This window comes from Cervus canadensis, chromosome 14 (genome assembly GCF_019320065.1).
Source record: "Cervus canadensis isolate Bull #8, Minnesota chromosome 14, ASM1932006v1, whole genome shotgun sequence".
Lineage (NCBI taxonomy): Eukaryota > Metazoa > Chordata > Mammalia > Artiodactyla > Cervidae > Cervus > Cervus canadensis.
The window spans coordinates 8,008,492-8,032,600 of record NC_057399.1 but is presented as its reverse complement, the minus strand read 5'-3'; the positions used below and the strand labels follow the sequence as shown (position 1 = coordinate 8,032,600).

The 24,109-nt window shown below is 39.4% G+C and overlaps 1 protein-coding gene across 1 annotated transcript in view; it reads left to right on the top strand.

Annotated features, from left to right (window-relative positions):
- The first annotated feature begins 16,942 nt into the window (after positions 1–16,942).
- Positions 16,943–24,109, top strand: part of LOC122453341 (contactin-associated protein-like 3) — a 198,994-nt gene continuing 191,827 nt past the window's right edge. The window contains exon 1 of the mRNA XM_043487328.1: positions 16,943–17,013. Within this exon, the coding sequence (XP_043343263.1) occupies positions 16,986–17,013 (28 nt within the window). The 5' untranslated portion in view covers positions 16,943–16,985. The remainder of the gene's footprint in view (positions 17,014–24,109) is intronic.

The following is a 24,109-nucleotide window of genomic DNA, read 5'->3' as shown; positions in this document are numbered from 1 at the left end:
GGAACCGATTTGGCCCTCTTGTCTCAATGTCAACCATCCTGTTTTCTCTATCATGTGCTCTAATGCACGATCCAGGCCAAGGCTTGGAGGCTTTGCACGCAGGGTTATCTACCACACACGTTTAGGAGACCCATCCATGCGTCTTCCTCGGGCTCTGGTCGAGGTGCCGGCGGTGGGCTGGGTCCACTCCAAACCGTCTCTGAGCCTGAGCCAGAGGCCTGGCGGGTGAGGCGCTGCCACTCAGGACTGCCTTTCTCCTTCAATACTTCATGGTCTGAAAATCAAATCCACACGTTTTACAGGTGGATTAGAAATAGAATTTTCTTCTCTATACTCTTTTGCTGGCGGACCAGGTTTCAAAGCCTCCAGTCACTGTGTGAACAGTCTCTGCCAGCGGTCTGCTTCAGCAAGGTGGGGTGACTTTGATTGTCAGCCTGTCTCAAGCTAACCACCCACCACATGGCTTCAACCCAGGGCCCCAGGAGTGTGTTGGTTTCCTGAGGAATGAATCCTAACTTCCAACAGAAGGGTTCCTTTCAGCTACTCACTGGAACATCACAGAGTCTGCACACCTTGCTTTTTTCTTACTACTTAGAGATGATTCTTCTTACTTCTTAGGGCGTTAGAACAATGCCTTCATTCTTCCGGAACCATAGTTTTCCACATGAGGTTAAACAAATGCCCCTTTATGCCATATTGACCACATCTGGGAGGAAGAGTTGTACTGATGACTGGAAGGTCTAGTTGGTGGATGGATTTGATTTCCCTGAATCTTTTAAAAATACTCTTTGTTTTATTGTGCTGAAAAATGAAAGTTTACATTAGGCTGTCTGAGTTGTGAAACACAAATTTTGACATATGGAAAGATTTCTCAAAGCTCTTTTTATTTTTCTTAAAGTGACAAAATTGCCTTATGTTTAAACTCATTGAGTAAAATGATATTGTTTATTTAATAGCCTACATATTTTCAGTTTTATAATATCCAGCATGACTCTGGAGAGAAGTCTTTCATTAGAGATGGAAAATAGTGAGTATTTAGGATGATAGTGTCATTTTAGGAGTTCAACTGGGACAAGAGATTGGTTTTTTTTTTTTGCTGTTTTTTAAAGGGCCAGATAGTAAATATTTGGGGCTCTGTTGGCCTGCAACCACTGAACTCTGCCACTGTAGACTGAAAGCAGCTTTGAACTATACCTATCAAATGGGTATGGTGATGTTTCAAAAAAACTTTAGATAGGAACAAAGCAGATGTGATCCCATGCCAGAGTTTGTTGACTCCTGCCTTAGAAAAAACTCTGAAATTTAGCATTCATTTTTTATACTCCCTCTCTATGACCCTCCTTTTTAAGAGCATCTTTCATCTGTGTGGTGCAGTCAAATACTGAGTTACCAGATTTATATTAAATGTTTATGTGTGTGTGTGTGCTCAGTCACGTCTGACTCTTTGTGACTCCATGAACTGTAGCCTGCCAGGCTCCACTGTTCATGGAGTTTTCCAGGCAAGAATATTGGAGTGGGTAGCAAATTCCTACTCCAGGAGATCTTCCCAATCCAAGGATTGAACCCAGTCTCCTGTGTCTTCTGCATTGGCAGGCAGACCCTGGTGGCTCAGGTGGTGAATTTGCCTGCAACGCAGGAGACCTGGATTCGATCTTGGGTTGGGAAGATTTCCTATAGAAGGGAATGGCATCCCACCCCAGTATTCTTGCCTGGAGAATCCCATGGGCAGAGGAACTTTGTGGGCTATAGTCCACTGGATTGCATACAGTCAGACATGACTGAGCGACTAACACTTTAGTGCCACCTGGGAAGCCCTTTATGTATTTATATGTTGATCATGTTTCCCAAACTACATATTTATATGAAATTCAAGCTTATCTGGGCATAGTCCTTATCTGGCAACCCCATCCCAATGGTCGTGTTTCCACCTATCCCACCTTAATCTGGAGTTTAATGTCCTTTTCTAGATCACGGTCTTCTCTGGAAAATGAAAGTTCTTAGAGAATGGATGAGGGAAAATTTAGGGGCACGTTGCCTTTCCTACAATAGCCTTTGTTGCAGGTTAGGAACATTAGTGAGGAAAGGGAACAAAGTTTTTGTCTCAGGCTAAATACAAGCGCATCTGAACTTGGCAAGAGAAGTTTGCTGGAGCTTGAACTTTATTTCCATTTCCATTTCCTGAACATCTTCCCTGTTCATAGGTTACCTATTGTTTCTAGGTAAGGTGAATCCCGATGGAGTCTACATGGAGGACAATATTCAGAGAAGAGGAGTCATAGAGGACACCTATAGATTGTCCTAAATTTCAGTGTCTGGTGGCGTTATGACATGATACAGAAGAGCGCCGACCTAGTACAGAGTCAATGCTTTAGTGCACATATGTTCCTTGGGCTTCCCAGGTAGCCCTAGCGGAAAAGAACTCGCCTGCCCACGCAGGAAACACAAGAGACCCAGGTTCAATCCCTGAGTCTGGAATATCCCCTGGACGAGGGCATGGCAGTCCACTCAAGTATTCTTGCCTGCAGAATCCCCATGGACTCTGGAGCCTGGTGGGCTACAGACATAGGGTTGCAAAGAGCCAGACACCACTGAAGCAACTTAGTATGCATGCATATATGTTCATTACTATTCTTTCGTTCTTTAATATCCCAATTATTTCAATTCATTCAGCATAAAAAATCCAAAGAAAAAATTCTACTTGTATACTTTGTGCTTGCTTGATTAATAAACACAGTTAAAGCTAACATTTAGATCTGGTTTCCTCAGTGTGTATGCCCAGAAGTGGTATTGCTGGGTCATATGGCAGTTCTATTTCCAGTTTTTTAAGGAATCTCCACACTGTTTTCCATAGTGGCTGTACTAGTTTGCATTCCCACCAACAGTGTAAGAGGGTTCCCTTTTCTCCACACCCTCTCCAGCATTTATTGCTTGTAGACTTTTGGATAGCAGCCATCCTGACTGGCGTGTAATGGTACCTCATTGTGGTTTTGATTTGCATTTCTCTAATAATGAGTGATGTTGAGCATCTTTTCATGTGTTTGTTAGCCATCTGTATGTCTTCTTTGGAGAAATGTCTGTTTAGTTCTTTGGCCCATTTTTTGATTGGGTCATTTATTTTTCTGGAATTGAGCTGCAGGAGTTGCTTGTATATTTTTGAGATTAATCCTTTGTGTTTCTTCATTTGCTATTATTTTCTCCCAATCTGAGGGCTGTCTTTTCACCTTACTTATAGTTTCCTTTGTTGTGCAAAAGCTTTTAAGTTTCATTAGGTCCCATTTGTTTAGTTTTGCTTTTATTTCCAATATTCTGGGAGGTGGGTCATAGAGGATCTTGCTGTGATTTATGTCGGAGAGTGTTTTGCCTATGTTCTCCTCTAGGAGTTTTATAGTTTCTGGTCTTACATTTAGATCTTAATCCATTTTGAGTTTATTTTTGTGTATGGTGTTAGAAAGTGTTCTAGTTTCATTCTTTTACAAGTGGTTGACCAGTTTTCCCAGCACACTTGTTAAAGAGGTTGTCTTTTTTCCATTGTATATCCTTGCCTCCTTTGTCAAAGATAAGGTGTCCATAGGTTTGTGGATTTATTCTGGCCTTTCTATTGCTGTTCCATTGGTCCTTATATTTTCTGTCTTTGTGCCAGTACCACACTGTCTTGATGAACTGTGGCTTTGTGTAGAGTCTGAAGTCAGGCCCCGGGTTGATTCTTCCAGTTCCATTCTTCTTTCTCGAGATTACTTTGGCTATTCGAGGTTTTTTGTATTTCCATACAAATTGTGAAATTCTTTGGTCCAGTTCTGTGAAAAATCCCGTTGGTAGCTTGATAGGGATTGCATTGAATCTATAGACTGCTTTGGGTAGAATAGCCATTTTGACAATATTGATTCTTCCAATCCATGAACACGGTATGTTTCTCCATCTGTTTGTGTCCTCTTTGATTTCTTTCATCAGTGTTTTATAGTTTTCTATGTATAGGTCTTTTGTTTCTTTAGGTAGATATACTCCTAAGTATTTTCTTCTTTTTGTTGCAATGGTGAATGGTATTGTTTCCTTAATTTCTCTTTCTGTTTTCTCATTGTTAGTGTATAGGAATGCAAGGGATTTCTGTGTGTTAATTTTATATCCTGCAACTTTACTATATTCATTGATTAGCTCTAGTAATTTTCTGGTAGAGTCTTTAGGGTTTTCTATGTAGAGGATCATGTCATCTGCAAACAGTGAGAGTTTCACTTCTTCTTTTCCTTTCTGGATTCCTTTTACTTCTTTTTCTGCTCTGATTGCTGTGGCCAAAACTTCCAACACTATGTTGAATAGTAGTGGTGAGAGTGGGCACCCTTGTCTTGTTCCTGATTTCAGGGGAAATGCTTTCAATTTTTCACCATTGAGGGTGATGCTTGCTGTGGGTTTGTCATATATAGCTTTTATTACGTTGAGGTATGTTCCTTCTATTCCTGCTTTTTGGAGAGTTTTAATCATAAATGAGTGTTGAATTTTGTAAAAGGCTTTCTCTGCATCTATTGAGATAATCATATGGTTTTTATCTTTCAATTTGTTAATGTGGTGTATTACATTGATTGATTTGCGGATATTAAAGAATCCTTGCATTCCTGGGATAAAGCCCACTTGATCGTGGTGTATGATTTTTTTTAATATGTTGTTGGATTCTGAAAGAGAACACGTGCCCCAATGGTTTCATACGCACACTGTTTTATAATAGCCAATAGCCAAACACGCCAAGGACATGGAAGCAACCTAGATGCCCATCCGCAGACGAATGGATAAGGAAGCTTTGGTACATATACACCATGGAATATTACTCAGCCATTAAAAAGAATTCATTTGAATCAGTTCTAATGAGATGGATGAAACTGGAGCCCATTATACAGAGTGAAGTAAGCCAGAAAGATAAGAACATTACAGCATACTAACACATATATATGGAATTTAGAAAGATGGTAACGATAACCCTATATGCAAAACAGAAAAAGAGACACAGAAATACAGAACAGACTTTTGAACTCTGTGGGAGAAGGTGAGGGTGGGATGTTTCAAGAGAACAGCATGTATACTATCTATGGTGAAACAGATCACCAGCCCAGGTGGATGCATGAGACAAGTGCTCAGGCCTGGTGCACTGGGAAGAACCAGAGGAATGGGTGAGAGCGGACGGTGGGAGGGGCGGATCGGGATGGGACTAAGTGTAAATCTATGGGCTTGATTCAGTATCAATGTAAATGAAAACACTGAATGTTGGTTGAAGTAATTAGCCTCAAACTAATAAAAAAAAAAAAAAAAAAAAAAAAAAGAAAGTAATAAAAAAAAAAAAAAAAAGCTAACATTTAGAAAAATGTGACTATACAAACTAGTTTGCTGATCTCACAAGATTAAGGCATTATTTCAGTCATTCTAAATGATATTGGTATTCAAATTCAAATTACATTCTAGGCTGACTCTGAAACGGGCAAAATTGTTTTCCAGAAAACATTGGTAAAGGTCTGCTAGACTGAGAAGTCAGTTCTCATGTTCTCTGGGGTGTGAGGGAGCACTGTATCTTTCCCCGTAAACACGGAGGGAAAGCTGATGGGCTCTGGGGACTTCCTGACGGGGAAGATAATGAAAGGTGCCTTCATACCCGGGCTGTTCAGCACCATTGACCTTCCCTGTAATTGAAACACATGAAAGGGAGTGGGAAGTGAGAGGCAAGGCTCTGGTCTATTTCCTGGCAGGTACGGTTACTTAAGCCTCCAGATAAAGGACTGACTTTAGATTCCCAGTTTCAAGGTACTGCTTTTAAATCATTCTTTACAAAAAAACCAACTAGAGATACCACTTTTTGTTTTTTACTCTAGTAATATAATCATTTCTTTCTTTTGATCTGTGTTTGTGGATTAAAAGCATATCCACCTCAATAAGGTAGGTGGGCATTTGTTACTTAATTAATGTAACTAATACAGTCAACCATGCAGAAAATGTTACCAGATAAAAAAGAAATCTTAAAGGTTTACCATAGGAGACCAATATAGGAGTCAAAGTGGTTTTAGACTGACAGGCAAAAATAGTATTTCATTTCCCACACATGAAATCACTTTATGGAAATGAAAAATGGAAATGCAAAAATTTAACCTAGTTTAAACTGAGGAATAGCATCATTTTGTAATCACAATACAAGGAAAATGAACCTAATCTTATAAATGTGTGTATGGACATGAGGAAAGACAGTTATCATCATTATGTCAATGACAAAACAATAGAACAATGGAATTGTGTGTGTGTCTGTGTGTGTGTGTAGGGAGTTGTTATTAACACTTGTCTAAGCCAATTATACTTGTACATACAAGCATGTATTTCTATGATAAGACAAAAACATCTAGAAAAGCATTTTAAAAAGTAGTTATTTTTGCAAAAGCTACAAATTCCTGTAATTAAAAAGTCATCCAACTCATGTCACATACTCAGAGTATCATCTAGTGGCATTTATATTAGAACTTGCTATTACAAGTTAGAGTCTATTTGCTTTTGAATCTACTTGAATTATGCAGTGATTACTTGAACTAAATTAAAAAAATGTTAAACATTTCTATTATCTAAACCAAGATGAAACTGAAAGAAAGCAAGATGTTTCAAAGTTTCTGATACAATTTTAAGTGAAAATGGGGAGTAAGTGAAGTTGCCAGGTGGGAAATAGTCAGATGGGATATAAAACAAAAAGGCCCTTATATGATAAGCCCTTTACTGACATTATGCTCAATGAAAGCTTTTCCTCTGATACTAGGAACAAGAGAAGGATGTCCACAGATGCCACTTTTATTCAATATAGTATTAGAAGTCCTGCTCAGAGTAACTTGGCAAGAAATCAAAGGCATCCAGTTAGAAAGGAAAAAGTAGCATTCTCAATATTTGCAGATGATGTTATTATACATACAAATCCTAAATACTCCACCAAAAAGTTCTTAGAACTAATAAACAACTCTAGTTTCAGACTAAAAAATCAATACACAAAAATTGGTTGCATTCCTATACACTAATAATGAACTATTAGGAAAAAAATTAAGCATAGCATCAAAAAAATAAAATACCTATGAATAAATTTCACCATGGAGGTGAAAGACCTGTACTCTGAAATCTATGACATTGATGAAAGGAATTGAAGAACACAGAAATAAATGGAACAATATTCTGTGGCTCATAGATCAGAAGAATTATTGTTAAAATGTTCATACTACCCAAAGCAATCTACAGATTCAATTCAGTTCCTATCAAAATTCCAATGGTAATTTTCACAGAAATAGAGAAAAAAAAATCCTAAAATATGTAAGGAGCCACAAAAGACCTGAATAACCAAAGCAATCTTAAGAGAGAACAAATCTGGAGGTATCATGCTTCCTGACTTTAAATTGTATTACAAAACTATGGTATGGTATTGGTATAAAAACAGGTACATTGATTAAAGGAATGGCATCAAGACACCCAAAACAAATCCACACAGATATAATCAATTTATTTATCACAAAGGAGCCAATAATATGCAATGGGAAAGGACAATCTCTTCAATAAATGGTGTTGGGAGAAGTGGACAGCCATACCCAAAAGAATAAAACTGGGCTACTATCTTACATCAAACACAAAAAATAACTCAGTGGAATAAAAACTTGAATGTAAGACCTTAAATCATTAGACTCCTAGAATAAAACATACATAAGAAGCTCCTGCACATTAGTCTTGGCCATGATTTTTTATATATGATGCCAAAAGCAAAGGCAATAAAAGTACAAATAAACAAGCGACACTGCACCAAACTAAGAAGCTTTTGTACAGTGAAGGAGGCCATCGACACAGTGAAGAGGCAGCCAGTTGTGGGGGGGAAATATCTGCAAATAACGTATCTGATAAAGGGCTAATATCTAATATACAGTAAGATCTCATGGAGCTCAATAGCAAACAGACAATCTAATTAAAAATGGGCAGAGGATCTAGATAGACGTTTTTCCAAAGAACACACACAGATGACCAGCATGTATAGAAAAAGATGCTCAACATCACTAATCATCAGGGAGATACAGATCAAAACCACAAAGAGCTATCACCTCACAGCTGTTGGTGTGATCATCGTCCAAAGACAGGAAATAACCAGTGTGGACAAGGATGTGGAGAGAAGGGAACACCCGTGCACTCTTGGTGGGAACACAGATTGGTGCAGCCACTATGGAAACTCATATGAAGTTTCCTCAAGACATTGAAACTGAGAATACCAAATGATACAACAATTTCACTTCTGTGTATTCGTACAGGAAAAAAGAGGAAAACAGTAACTCCAAAGGCTATGTGGCAGAGGCTGGGGTGTGGGGGTGGGAAGTAGGTGACGTGAGTGAAGGGGGTTCAAAAGGTATGCATTTCCAGTTATCAATAGACAAGACGTGGGCTGCAATATATAGCGTGGCAAATATAGTTAACAATACGGTATTGCACATTTAAAAGTTGCTGAGAGTAAATCTTAAAAGTTCTCATCACAAGAAAAAATCTATGTCTGTATATGGTGATGGGTGTTAACTAGACTTACTGTGATGATTATTTTGCAATATTTAAAAATGTGAAATGATTGAATTGTATGTCTGAAACTAATATAGTGTTCTATGTCAATTATACCTCAATAGAAAAATTCTTATATCAAGATCAGATAGATGTCTATTTTGATTTTAAATTAGGAAAGAACTTTGAAGGATACACTCAACTCTGCCTCCCTCTTCCTTCCCAATAGAAGTAAAGAAAAACTGTTATCCTTATGCCTTTCATAAAATTAGAAATTTTGTTTAAAGAGTATATCTTAATTTCTAAAAAATTGAATCAAAAGGATATTTTCCCCTGGGCGCTCATGTTGTTGATTCTGTGAATTTATCCTTCCTTGTAATGTGACTGAAGGAGGCTCTAGAACCTCCCTTTTCTTTACATGTTTGCAGCTTAGCTACTGCCATCTGTGGGCATGTGTGCAAGATGATACTGGAGACTGTGGTGGTTGACTTGGGTGGAATGCTGGCTAGCTGACTCTGTATTTCATTTGAATTTTATGTTTCTCTGATTCTATTTGTGGCAGAATGTCAGGAAAAGTATCTGTGTTGTTTATCTGTGTGCAATCATATGAAATGTTTATTCAGCATTTTTGGAAATACCAAGAAGTATTGCTTTTACACTTTAAGATCTTAGCTGTGATTTTCCTATCTTAGATACCAGTATCTATTTTAGATGTGCTAGTCATTTTAGCTATGTCCAACTCTGTAACCCCATGGACTGTAGCCCACCAGGCTTCTCTTGTCATGGGATTCTCCAGGCAAGAATACTGGAGTGGATTGCCATGCCCTTCTCCAGGGGATCTTCCCGACCCATGGACTGAATCCACATCTCCTGCTGCTACAGGATTCTTTACTGCTGAGTCACCAGAGAAACCAGTATCTATCTCAGATACCAGTGTTAGTCTCCCAAAGTCTTACTAGATTGAAGAGGGCTGAACTGGAAAGAAATATTGTAAGCAGATAAGGTAGGGGGTTCATGATGGCATAGCTTTCTTGACATAAGAGAAACCATTTTTGGTCCAAGTCATTTCTAATCAAAGTCTGGCCAGAATACTTGCCCTTGAACAGGTCTCAGTAATTAAGGATCTTAAGTGGAAAAAAGAATTCAGACTGTTATCACCCTTAATATAAAACTTCCCTGTTTTGCTGGGAAGACATTTCCGGGAGACTTTGCTTTGGTGCCTGTTGCTGGTGTTCTGCTCACCTGCTGCAAGTAATAAACCTTTCTTTCTTCCGCTCTTTGCCTTGGTTGTGTTTTTTAAGCTCAACATCCACCAACAGGCAGACCCAGTTTTTCGGGTAACAATATGAGGTTGACAATTCCTGTAGCTGAGATTTACATGATTAGATGCATTATCCTTTGGTTGTTAAAACCCCGGCTTCCAAGGACTAATTATAGAAAACACAGCTCATCGGAGAGAACCTGCAAAGACGCTGCGCACTGTGCATTTTATATTGTGCCTGTGACGTTTGTTCTCACTGGAGTCTGTCTCTCCATTATTGTTCTTCAGGATTTGTTGCCTGGGGGCTTATGGGAAAAATTACTCCTAATAGAAATACTATTATATTTTATTCACAGTATTCTAACTTTCAGAGGATTTAATGACAAAACTGTTCCCATTACCAGAGTAAAGCTAAGCATATTTTCAGATTTAAATAAAACATGCAGAAATAATTTATAGGGAGAAAACTATTGAATGAAGAAGAAAATGGATGGAGTCATGTTTGGTCTATGGAGAGCACTGGGAAAAGACTTCATTCGGGTGGGCAAGCTGACCTTTCCTCCTCTCTGGGTAGGGAGTCCTGAGCGCACAGACAGCTCCCAGGGAGCAGGAAGCAGGGAACCAGAAGACTTCAGTCAGGAGTTGCTACCGGTGTAGTTCCAGTCAACATATACTTTCCTAGGCAGCCTGTCTGCTTTTACACCTATGAGAGTACACACACTTCTGAACATCTGCAGTTGATTTCTTGTCTTCTATTTTGTGACTCTTGCTGATTTCAAGTCCTCTTTTCTGTTTGGTGTGAACTCTGCAGTCATACATACACACACACCCATGATTTTTAGAGTCTGAATCATCACTTATAGAAATGTGCGAGATTCTATCTACGCATTTTCTTCATCTTTTTTTTTCAATTTTTTAAAGCATTGAGTTTAATTTTATATTGGAGTCATGTTAGTTTCAGGAGTACAGGAAAGCGATTCAGTTAAATAGACATGTATTCTTTTTTTCCAGATTCTTTACCCATATAGGTTATTGCAAGATGTTAAGTAGAGTTCCCTGTGCTATACAGTAGGTCCTTGTTGATTATCCATCAACCTTCTTATATGAAAGAACAGAGTGTGTGGAAAGTGGTCAGGGAATGTGGCAGACTATCCCTGGCCTGTGGGGATTCAGCTTGGAGAACTTGGTGGTTCTGTTAGGCTTCCTCTCTCCTCTGTGTCCACAGCTCTATCTGACCCAGGTCCCTGTGAACACACGTGGTGTAAGTACTTGACATTCCACTTTCTCACGTAGCCTTTGGATCGGTCCTCTGTTGGTAAGACTTCTATTATCTTATGAAACAGACAACGAAGCTGAGGATCACAGGTGCTGAGAGGCTGTGAGGGTCTCACAATTAGTCAGTCAGTTTAGTCGCTCAGTCCTGTCCAAATCTGCGACCCCATGAATCACAGCACGCCAGGCCTCCCTGTCCTTCATGAACTCCCAGAGCCCACCCAAACCCATGTCCATTGTGTTGGTGATGCCATCCAGCCATCTCATCCTCTGTCATCCCTTTCTCCTCCTGCCCTCAATCTTTCCCAGCATTAGGGTCTTTTCAAAGGAGTCAGTTCTTCCCATCAGGTGGCCAAAGTATTGGAGTTTCAGCTTCAGTATCAGTCCTTCCAATGAACATTCAGGACTGATTTCCTTTAGGATGGACTGGTTGGATCTCCTTGCAGGGAAATCTCAAGGGACTCTCAAGAGTCTTCTCTAACACCACAGTTCAAAAGCATCAATTCTTCGGCACTCAGCTTTCTTTATAGTCCAACTCTCACATCCATACATGACCACTGGAAAACCATAGCCTTGACTAGATGGACCTTTGTTGGCAAAGTAATGTCTCTGCTTTTTAATATGCTGTCTAGATTGGTCATAATTTCTTTCCAAGGAGTAAGTGTCTTTTAATTTCATGGCTGCAATCACCATCTGCAGTGATTTTTGTGCCCAGAAAAATAGTCTCTCACTGTTTCCACTGTTTCCCCATCTATTTGCCATGAAGTGATGGGACCAGATGCCATGATCTTAGTTTTCTGAATCTTGAGATTTAGGCCAATGTTTTCTCTCTCCTCTTTCACTTTCATCAAGAGGCTCTTGAGTTCTTCTTCACTTTCTGCCATAAGGGTGGTGTCATCTGCATATCTGAGGTTATTGATATTTCTCCCAGCAATCTTGATTCCAGCTTGTGCTTCCTCCAGCCCAGCGCTTCTCATGATGTACTTTGCATATAAGTTAAATAAGCAGAGTGACAATATACAGCCTTGACATACTCCTTTTCCTAACTGGGACCAGTCTGTTGTTCCATGTCCAGTTCTAACTGTTGCTTCCTGACCTGCATACAGGTTTCCCAAGATGTGGATCAGGTGGTCTGGTATTCCCATTTCTTTCAGAGTTTTCCACAGTTTATTGTGATCCACATAGTCAAAGGCTTTGGCATAGTCAATAAAGCAGAAATAGATGTTTTTCTTGAACCCTCTTGCTTTTTCGATGATCCAGCAGATGTTGGCAATTTGATCTCTGGTTCCTCTGCCTTTTCTAAATCCACCTTGAACATCTGGGAGTTCACAGTTCATATATTGCTGAAGCCTGGCTTGGAGAATTTTAAGCATTACTTTACTAGCATGTGAGATGAGTGCAATTGTGCAGTAGTTTGAACATTCTTTGGCATTGCCTTTCTTTGGGATTGGAGTGAAAACTGACCTTTTCCAGTCCTGTGGTCACTGCTGAGTTTTCCAAATTTGCTGACATATTGAGTTCAGCACTTTCACAGCATAATCTTTTATGATTTGAAATAGCTCCACTGGAATTCCATCAACTCCACTAGCTTTGTTTGTAGTGATACTTTCTAAGGCCCACTTGACTTCACATTCCAGGATGTCTGGCTCTTGGTGAGTGATCACACCATCGTGATTATCTGGGTCATGAGGATCTTTTTTGTACAGTTTTTCTGTGTATTTTTGCCACCTTTTCTTAATATCTTCTGCTTCTGCTAGGTCCATACCATTTCTATCCTTTATCGAGCCCATCTTTTATGAAATGTTCCCTTGGTATCTCTAATTTTCTTGAATCGATCTCTAGTCTTTCCCATTTTATTGTTTTCCTCTATTTCTTTGCACTGATCGCTGAAGAAGGTTTTCTTACCTCTGTCTGCTATTCTTTGGAACTCTGCATTCAAATGGGAATATCTTTCCTTTTCTCCTTTGCTTTTTGCTTCTCTTCTTTTCACAGCTATTTGTAAGGCCTCCTCAGACAGCCATTTTGCTTTTTTGCATTTCTTTTTCTTGGGGCTGGTCTTGATTCCTGTCTCCTGTACAATGTCACGAACCTCCATCCATAGTTCATCAGGCTCTCTGTCTATCAGATCTAGTCCCTTAAATCTATTTGTCACTTCCACTGTATAGTCATAAGGGATTTGATTTAGGTCATACCTGAATGGTCTAGTGGTTTTCTCCACTTTCTTCAATTTCAGTCTGAATCTGGCAATAAGGAGTTCATGACCTGAGACACAGTCAGGTCCCGGTCTTGTTTTAGCTGACTGTATAGAGCTTCTCTATCTTTGGCTACAAAGAATATAATCAATCTGATTTCAGTGTTGACCATCTGGTGATGTCCACGTGTAGAGTCTTCTCTTGTGTTGTTGGAAGAGGGTGTTTGCTATGACCAGTACATTCTCTTGACAGAACTCTATTAGCCTTTGCCCTGCTTCATTCTGTACTCCAAGGCCAAATTTGCCTGTTACTCCAGGTGTTTCTAGATTTCCTACTTTTGCATTCCAGTCACCTATAATGATTACCGTGATATTGAGTGGTTTGCTTTGGAGAGGGTCTCACGGGTGGGTATCAGCTCCCAGGGCAGCTGTGTGGCTGGCATATGGAATGCTCAGTAGGCTGCAGCAGTTCGTGGGGGTTTCATATCTGTAATTTCACAATGGTTCTGTGATTGGTTATCATCACCATTTTACAAACAAGAAAAGTGAAGCCACAAAGTCTCCAACTAAAGAAAGAGTTAGTTGCTTAGACGGTTACCAGTCTTTGGGACCCCATGGACTGTAGCCCGCCAGGATCCTCTGCCCCTGGGATTCTAGGCAAGAACACTGGAGTAGATTGCCATTCCCTTCTCCAGTGGATCTTCCCGACCCAGGAATAAAAGCCGAGTCTCCTGCATTGCAGACAGATTATGTTTGAGCCACTGGGGAAACTCGACTAAAGAAGGCAGCCTCTAAAGGGTAAAACCAGGAGTTTTCCATCAGCTGTCTTCTAGCAAGTCCCCGCTTTGGGCACTGCTTTCAGCCTTCCTCACTTAGGGCGGCCCTTGTCTTAGAAGGTCATGCAGTGGCTCCAGAGCTGATGTCTGTCCAGAGATCGATGTTGTACACTGCACAAGGGCATCTGCTGCAAGTCTCAATCTCTTGTATGTTGTTTCATCTTTTATTTGTGAAACTCCATCCCGAATGCCTGCTCAAGTAATTTAGCAGCATTGCCCTTTTTTGGTTTTAATTTAATTGGTTTTAATTATTGAGGTGCCTACTAACCCATTTTAAATGGATTTCCTGTTAAAGGTGAAACGTTTTCACAGGTGACAACTTTTCTGTTTCAGACACCTTAGGGCCCATGAGAAGGGGTTTCAGAGCTCAGCTGATCTGGTTTTAAGTCTGACTTGCTTTGTGACACATCCTTTAAACTCTCTGAAGTTGGTCTGCCTATCCATTAAATGGGCATATAACATTGACTTCAAAGGGATACTATGACCATCTATTTAGATCAAACACAGACTGGTGTATAGGCTTTAAAAAATAATGAACACTTAATGTAAATCATTATTTTTAAAATTAGAAATAAAATATTCAGGTCCTGGGATATGTAGTAGATACTGAAAATATGTGTGTTTAACGAATGCAGGTCATTCTACTGCTTGTGTCTTTTTTCAAGGTTCTAAATGCACCCTTCAAGCAAGATTTGCTGTCAGTGTTTCCCCAGGCCTGTTGCTTAATGGGGTGGCTGGTTGGGTGGGAAGAGTTCATGACTCCCAGGGGCCCTGAATAGGAATGGAAAATCTAGAAAGTTGAGATCATAATCTCCATACTTGGGCAAATTCTCAGCAGTTCTACTTGTAAATTCTTGTGACCTTTCCAAGTTATTTTCATTTTCTATTCCCGTTTTATTTTTTACTCAGGTTGCAGAAGAGAAATAATAGAAACACCTTCTCTGCTTTGTGTTCAGGCATATAATGCCCTGCTCAAAGCTAAAATTCCTTTCATGTTCCGATCAGTTGGGATGGTGCAAGAATGCCTGGAGCCTGTTCATAGATCTCAGCACATCGCTATGAGTCTGGTCCCAGTTTTAGGAGAGTATTGACCCTAGTGATGCTATGTTCACACTGCCTTCATATACACCTGCTGGCAGCCTCTTCAGAAAATAGAGGAGGCCGCCAGGCTTATTTCAAAGTCATGGATCTTGAAATCCTTCTGACTCCATGGAACAACAGGCCTCTATCTGTATACTCTGAAATCTTTATTTGTTTGTGATGCCTTTTACATTGCTTTATTTTTTAGTATGATGCTTTGGGGAATTGTTATTGAAGAATTTGAGTGAGAAGCAATGCACACACAGTATACAGAAGTTGATACAAAACTCTTCATTCATCAATTAAGTGTATTCAATTTACCTCCTTAATATAAGGTCACTTCCATGATGATGTTTGGAATAAGATTCCTTCTCCCAGGGTGCCAGTGTTTAGTTTTCTGTATCTGTAGACCATAACTCTCAAATCTCCAAGTAGGAATACACATAATAAAATGATGACATTATAGTAGCAGCGGGGTAGTTTTTTAAAATTATGTATTTAATTTTTATTTCCCCTTTATTGAAATATGTTTTGATATATAACACTGTATATATAACTACATATTTTTAAATGATTACTATAATAAGGTTTTTAAAAACACGAATCATCAAATGAGTTGAGAAAGCAAAAAAGTCTTTTTTGCAACAGTTCTCAATACATGTAAATATTTCCTTCAAACCTGATGACGTGTCCTACCTCCTTTTCAACTAAAAAAACAAAAAAAACCCCACTTTTCCTAGCATCAGTGTGCGTGCTCAAGCATCGTCCCCATGGTGAAGCCCGGTCTCCTTAGACTGAAGCCCATTGACCCGCTCAGCTGCCGAGAATGGGAAACCTGCGGGTGAAGGAGCTAGGACCGCGGATCCAGAGCGACCTCCCCAGCGTCCTCTGTAGAGAGTTCAGGCCGAAGATCTTCAACCATCTGACTCGCACTTCCGCCCGCCACCGCCAGGGGCGCCCGGGCCTCGCGGAGCTGGCAGCGCGGCAGGAGCCGGTGGAGTGGGGGTGCGGGGCTGGGGAGGGGGTGTGGCTGCAGGTTGGGGCTCCCGCCCCCCTGGCTGCGCGGGTTCGGGTTCGCAGTGAGCTGAGGACGAAGCGCTGGCGACCCCGAGAAGGAGGGAGCAGGCAGACCCCAGCTCAGAGCACCTGCCCGGACACCTTGGGTTTTTGGGGTGGGGGAGCCCCGGCGACTTTGAGCATGGACCCTGTCGCGGGAAGCTTTCTCAGGATGCTCTTTCTTTTGTCTGCCCAGCCCTGGAGTACATTAGCAGCAGAGAATACTTGTGAGTACAGCACATCTTTTAAAACTTATGCTGACAACTTAGAATTCGTGTTATTAAAAAATAATAATAATTGAATTTTACAAATGGACTAGCTGTCCTGTTTCTGAAAATAAGGCATTTAAAAAACATCGCAAAGTCCCAACGCTTGGATAAGACGGTTTACAACGGTTTTCCCACTTATCGGGTCTATGAAACACAAAGCCTGTTTGACTTTTTGTCTGTGAGCCGAATTTTGTCTCTGTGCTGTTGTTCTGAATATTCATTGAGAAAGCTCAAGTTCTAGTAAAACCTAAAAATTAGCATGAGAATATTGAGGCGGACTGAGACCAGAGAGAGAAAGGAGAGAAGATCATGCCAATGTGGTCATTTATTTCTTTTTAATACCAATACATTTTGTTGGATTTATGTAAGAAAGAAAATCGCTGGCCGGCCTGGCCGGGTCCTGTATTAGCATAGACGGTTGCCGCTGGGGCTCTGCGGAATTGGGTACCGAGAACTCCGGCGCTGCACAGGCGGGCGGGCTCCGCAGCGGAGCTCAGATGGAGAACCTGGATAGTCAGAATTCTGGTAAGGATAGACCCGTCAAAGGTAGATGGCTTTTGCTGAAAGGAAAAGTAAAACCTGCCATTCAGGTTCATTTGCAAGTGTACATGCTTGTATATTGTGATCTGTTGTGTTTCTGATTTTGTTGGTTCCGTGAAGATGTATTAACCCCTCAGTTCTGAACTAGCACGGTGAGTGATCTGAAGATGCTAGCCAAATTGATTCAGCTGACCTCAGGGCATTTTACTCTGAAAATCAGAAAAAGTTTTCCAAGTGTTATTCAGATTAAAATCTCCATCACAGGGCTTTTCTTTCCTTGAGAGATTTTAAGAAAGACCCCATGCCCTCCTTCCACACCATATTCCCTTGAATAATTTAAAAAAAATCAAGTTGTAGGGAGTAAGGTAAGCTAGTATGCATTTCAAGAAAGTGCTAGTAGGTATGTTAGAAACTGACCTTGTTTCTGGATATCCAGATTTAGCTGGAGTGGGGGAGGGGAAATGACTCTGCCCTCACAGTGAAGTTTGCGCTAAAGTGAAAAGCATTTTGTACAAATACAGTTACCCTTCCAACATTCATCCGTATATCCAGTCTGTGATACTTTTGTGCTGTCGTCATTTAGTATTAGCTCATTTAATGCCATATTATGTGAGTCACTCCTAAAAATGAGCATTAGCAGATACTGCCCTGTTTCAGACACAATTTTAATTATCTTTGTGTACAACTTCCATGAGTAAATTGAAACGAGGGCATTTACATGAAATCCTAGGTCCTGCAGTCACTTTGTCACTTTGCTGAGAACTTAAAAATGACTAGTATTGAATGATTTGCTAGTATGAAAGAACTGTAGAATAATTTAATGCAATACCCTGAGGTGCAATTAAAGTCACTGGAGGTCACTCTGACTTAAAGGAGGCAGCTTCCAGTCCTTCCCTTGTAAGATCAGCAGAGTTCTGTGCTGCCTTTCTTGGTTCCTTGGATGTGATTACAAGATACTGGCAAGATCAGTTGTTTGTATATTTATTTTTTTCTGTTTGTGTTTTGTCTCCTGAAATCCACAGAGGTATAATGTTCTTCATACTGAGCATCTTTTTTTAACAGTCACTTGCTCTGAGGTGCTCCGTGTCTGAGTAGCCAGGCAGATATCCCTTTCTGAGTTGGCTGTGTCTCCCAGCTCAGGCCACCTGGATCTCTGGCTGACTCTTCAAATATCATTGCTAGTTTTAACTTTTCAGCCTCTGTTTTATTTAGATGTATTTAGTACTCTTCTTTAAAGTTCAGTGAATTAAAAGTACCTATGTAAATTTGCATTGTTAAGAACATTTGAGATTCTATAGTTAAAATCCTTGATTACCACACAGATGGCTGTTACAGTTGATCAAGTGTGAAGTATATATTTAAATGACTTTGCAGACTTAAAGGTTCATAGAGACTACACAAAGTGATAATTTCTTGGTAATTACATTTAACAGTATCCTTTGTAACCGTAGCTTCAAAGGCCAGTGGATCTTATTATAATCCATATTAGCTAATTGGATCAACTGGGTTTTTCCTTAACTCTAGAATGTTTGGGAGGTGTTTGTTTGTATGTAGATTTATATACAAGCAAAGTGTTTCAAGCACGTATTTGAAATTTGTTATTACTTAAGCCAAGGTAGAGTTTTGTTTTTGTTTTTTTCAGTCCTATCCCATCATTTGAGAAATTCTAAAAAGGAGTTTGCCACCTGGATGGGATTTAGGCTTATGAAGAAGAAATAAACATCAGCATTGCTCAAGGCTTTTGATGGCTAACCTTTTTATTCCTAAGAAATATTTTAAGAACTCAAGTAATCCTTTCAGACAGGATTTTAAAACTAACAAAAATGAAATATTTTTGAGCCCTAATAAGAAAATAATGATAACTGCTTGTAAAATTTAAAAAGGTACAGATCTTTCCCCCCAAAGGATCCAGAGACATGTTTGCTCTGTTTACAACTTGTTCTCAGTAGTAAATCATACAGAGGGGTCAGCCTGGGTGAGATTCTGCCATAAGACATCCTCTCAAGATATAAGACTTGCTTGAAACATTTGGCATCTCAGAAATTACCCATGTTTTGAAATGAATCTTTACAATTAATGGGAAGTTTTAAGTCAGGAAAAGTCTGCATGGAGAGAGTAATGTTTCTAAAGACCCCAAACCATGGACTCTATGTATGTATGTATGCACACACACACACACACACACACACACACACATGCATATACACAAACATGCACACACACATACACATACATGCACACACACATACACATGCATATACACACACACTATAACACATACACACATATACACATACACATGCATATACACACACATACACATATACACACATACACATGCATATACACATATATACACACATACACACACATACGCACACACACACACACACATATAAATATATAAAACCTCTGCCTTTTTGAAGATAAAACAAGTTGAATGGGCAGCATCTCCAGATTTTGACCTAGGACTTGATATTTAAAAATCATCCACTGCTACTTGGTTTGCCTTCTAGAACTTTCTGTACTTAGTCAAGATGAAAGTGTTATTCAAGTGGGGCTCTCCTCTTAAATGGAACCGAAGAGGAAAGTTAGAATATAGACCCCAAGTTAGAGTCCTGTTGGTGAGAAGATGTGGAGACAGTGGTTGGTTCACTTACTTCCCACTATGAGCCACAAGTGGAAGAAGGCAGTAGCTCTCTGCTTTAGGATTATCCCTGTGAATCTACTATTTCTTTGTGAATTTCCAGATCTTTGGGGAAAGGGGGAGGAGAAGAAGAGGTATAATCTGAATAAGAAAATGTCAATACTTTGATTGCATATTTAGTGTTGTAAATCAGTTTCCTGGATCATATATCACTTTGAGGAGTAATGGTCAGTCTTTCCTATTAAGGAACAACACAATTGGAAGTTAATTTACAGTTGAATTATTTTCCCAGAGGTTGCTGTCCTCCTTAACCCTACTCCCCACTGAAAAGAAAAAAGGACTGAAGCCTGTGTTAGACATTTCAACTGCTGTTGATGGTGATTATTTAACATGAATGATGACATTTATAGACGAAGGGATTCAATTTAATGAGTATGACCCACTCAACTCCACCTTGTAATTTTCTCTAGAATCTTCATTTTGTTTCCTTCCCTTGTCAAAAGTGTCCTTGTTATGAGGGGGGAAAAAGATATATTCTGGCCCACGGCAGGTGGGGAATGCAATTTGAATGACTGTTTTAGGAGTGAAAATCAGGATTTGTTTTTATCCATCAATATCTCTTCTCTTAACTCCTACATATGTGTGAGAGGTCTCTGCGCATGATTGAGGGTTGCTGGCCAACATGGAAAACAAACCTGTGATCTTCATGTGATGGCTAATGCTTGATCTAAGCAACAAATGTATTAGCACCTCAGTTTGAAGATTTGTGTCAGATTTGAATCATTTCTTCATTGGAGGGTTGGCTTCCTTATGTGCTAAAGTGTTATTATATCATCTTTAATGAAAGTTTATTATATTCCTCTAATAGAAATTATCACACAATATTATTATTTTGAAATAAAAATAATATATTTAGTATAATAGTGAGACACATTGTATGAATTGTCTTAACCCAATAATATGATTAACCTGAAGAATTTGGTATAAAGGTAAATGCAAGCAGAATGGAGGAACTGGACATAATGCTACAACTGCTAAGAAGTGTAAAATCACGAGAATTTAGGTGAATGTCTGATAGTGTGTTTGTCACATGTGCGTCCTTGAGGATATTGTTTTCAGGACTCTTTGTCATCTCAGTGGGCACAGATCCTGTGTGGTTATTTGCCAAGTGTCATCACATACTTTACTGCTGAGTCTCACCATCAGCCTCAGGTCGTGCTATGTGTGCTGTGACTGTGTAGTCCTTAAAGGAGTCTTCACTGTGGATGGCATGGACTGAAATCCTGCTCATGTTTCAGCTGGAGCAGGCTTCTTTTTGTCTCATGGTGTGCTTAACGTTTATCTGAAGTGAGTCTGTTCCTCCAAATTAATCAGGATTATCCCTGTGAATCTACTCTTTCTTTGTGAATTTCCTTATCTTTGGGGAGAAAGAGGAAAAATAATCTGAATAGGAAAATATCAATTTTTTGGTTGCATATTTTGATTGAATTATTTAAGACTGCCCATTTCTGAAAGGCACTATACCATATGTAATATGTTCCTTGATTTAGGAAGCGAGCCTATCAGAGGATGTGCCCCTGGAACAAGTGAACAGGGAATCCGTTCGTGATGTGGTGAAATGTGTTGAGGAAAATGAGCATGGAATATGGACAGAAGCATAGTAAGCAATGGGGAGCTCAGTCTTTCTGGAAAGAATCAAAAAACTAGTAAACAGACTTTAAAAAGAAATCATATTTGAATAAACTCAGAAATACTGAGGTCAGGATATTTTTAAAATTTATGGAAGACAGTGGCAGTTTTTACCTCAAAAAAAAAACAAAACAAAACACCTTCCTGAGTCCATGTGACTATCAACATGGGCTGACAGGCGAGGCTAGAGCTGTGCTTGGGGCCTGAAGCTTGTGCAGTTCGGGGAGACTCTTTAAGCAAACAAACATAATGACTAAGGACTAAGGACGGGTTATCAGTGACCCTACCACACCTGAAAACCTGTTTTGGGGAGAACACTGGAGCTTAAGAAAATCTGCTGCTTTGAGGAAATCAACCAAATCAGGAAGGAAGGAAGGGAAAGTTGCTCAGTGGTGTCCGACTCTTTGCGACCCGTGGACTATACAGTCCATGGAATTCTCCAGGCCAGACTGGAATGGGTAGCCTTTCACTTCTCCAGGGAATCTTCCCAGCCCAGGGATTGAACCCAGGTCTCCCACATTGCAGGTAGATTCTTTACCAACAGAGCCACAAGGGAAGCCCACCAAATCAGGAATCCATTCAAAAACAAAAAAAAAATTCAAAAGTACTAAATAAAGGATATTCTCAGTAACAAAAATCTCAGTTAACTGAGCAAGTTTTACCTTGAATCTTTCCCTTTAAATCAAAATCAGAATTTCAACATGTAAGCATACTTATAAAAGTTTAAAAGAGCTCAAACAATTTGGAATTAATAGAGCCAGGGTTTAAAGTTCTGATTTACATCCTGAAAAGCAAGTATGAAATTAACCTCTAGATCTTCTCCCTACTTACATTTTAGAGCCCTTAAAGGCTTGGCTTCAACATCTAGCGTTCTTTAGAGTAACTTCTGAAGTGCTCCCCCTCCACCTGCCACCTGTGGCCCGCTGTAGCGCGGATTGCTTTCAGTGTCTTTTGCACAATATTGGGTAACTTTAAAAAACTGAATTACTCATGTCTGCCTGTTTCTGAACGGCATTAGACCATGTGTAAGACATTCTTTCAAAATATCATGCTTGTTTTTCCCAGTTCGAGTTCTATGGCATAGTTTTAAAGTCAATATGCTAAGAACAATTATACACAACTTTTAAGTTAAGCAAAAATCAATGCATTGCAAGTCAACTGAACTCCAATACAAAATAAAAAAATTACAGATAATATGATAGCATGGTCTTCTGACGTTATGCAGGAAAATCGTTTAATAGATGCACATGATTGTTTAAGTATCTAGAAGAATACACCTTTGTCTGACTTGGTCATTTAGTATTTGATTAGAGTTTGGACATTACAATGATGATTTCTTTTTCCATCAGGTACACATGATAACTACAAAGGTTGTATTGCCCTGTAGAGCATTGGTCAGCCTTTATGTAACCTAGCAAAATCATTCTAACCTTCCTCTAGAAATGCTTGTAAATTCCTAGTTTCTCAAAATACTCTTTTACTGGACTAGGCATTAATGAGTTTATAAATCTTTAGCATACATTTGTTCTATATTTGTATGTGCTGTGTTTTTAACTCTTTGAAAATGTTGCTTTGACATAGAGATTGCACATATCTGGCAGGTAAAAATATAATCTTGTGTGATAATAAATATGCTTAGTTTGGTTGTTGCTTTAAAATAAATTTTCTTTCTGGTTCATTGGAAATTTCCCTTTTTAATAATAAAGTAGGGAGTCTGGCTCACAATAAATAGTAAAAATATTCTCCTTGGTTCCAGGTAATGGGTATTTTCAATGTACCGATTTGAAATAGAATTGAAACAGAAAGTACTTAACATTTTAAGCGGTTTGAAGTTAAAAGCTTTATAATTTAAGCTAAATAATTTTTATTTAAAAATATATACCCATTTCATGGGCAAATTTAAAAAAAAATTCCTCCAAGGCTGTTAATCACAATTAAAAAAAAGAAAAAAAAAGGTATATCCTACTAGAATATGGATTTTATTAAGTTTTTACTCAGTAGTGTGCCAGGATATGATACTCATGGAGGATGTGTTAGTTATACCTAACTTATGGAGAGAGACATGAAAAATCTGTGCTTTTTTAACTGGCAAATATAATATTTTCAGATGCGTCACTTTAGTGATATGATAAATGGTGTATCAGATATTTAAATATGTCTGTTCCTAAGTTTTATTGAGGGCTTCCCAGGTGGCACAGTGGTAAAGAACCCGCCTCCCAATGCAGGAGACTCAGGAGACATGAGTTCGATCCCAGGGTTGGGAAGATCCCCTGGAGGATGAAATGGCAGCCCATTCCAGTATTCTTGCCCAGAGAATCCCATGGATAGAGAAGCCTGGTGGGCTTCAGTCTACAGGGTCACAAAGAGTCAGACGTGACTGAGCAACTGAGAACATATGCACACCCACGTTTTACTGAGATGTGGCTTTGATAATGTATCACTTGTGGTTCCATCACTTGCCTTGGTTGCTGTCACCTGAAGAGAAAAGGTTTTTATGCTGCATGTTCACTGGACCACTGTGGGAAGAAGGGGCTTATTCCAAATAAGATTCCACCTTATTTGAATCTGTGGCAGTTTAAATAACCTCAGTAGCCATATAATGCTGTGGCTTAGACCTTGTGTTCCCACATCCTCATTTCAGCATCATCTCACTACTTACAGTGTTAAGGACTCAATAGACAGTTTCTCTGGAGTTTAGAAGTAAGCATGATATTGCTGTTTAGATGAATTACAGGAGTGACCTGC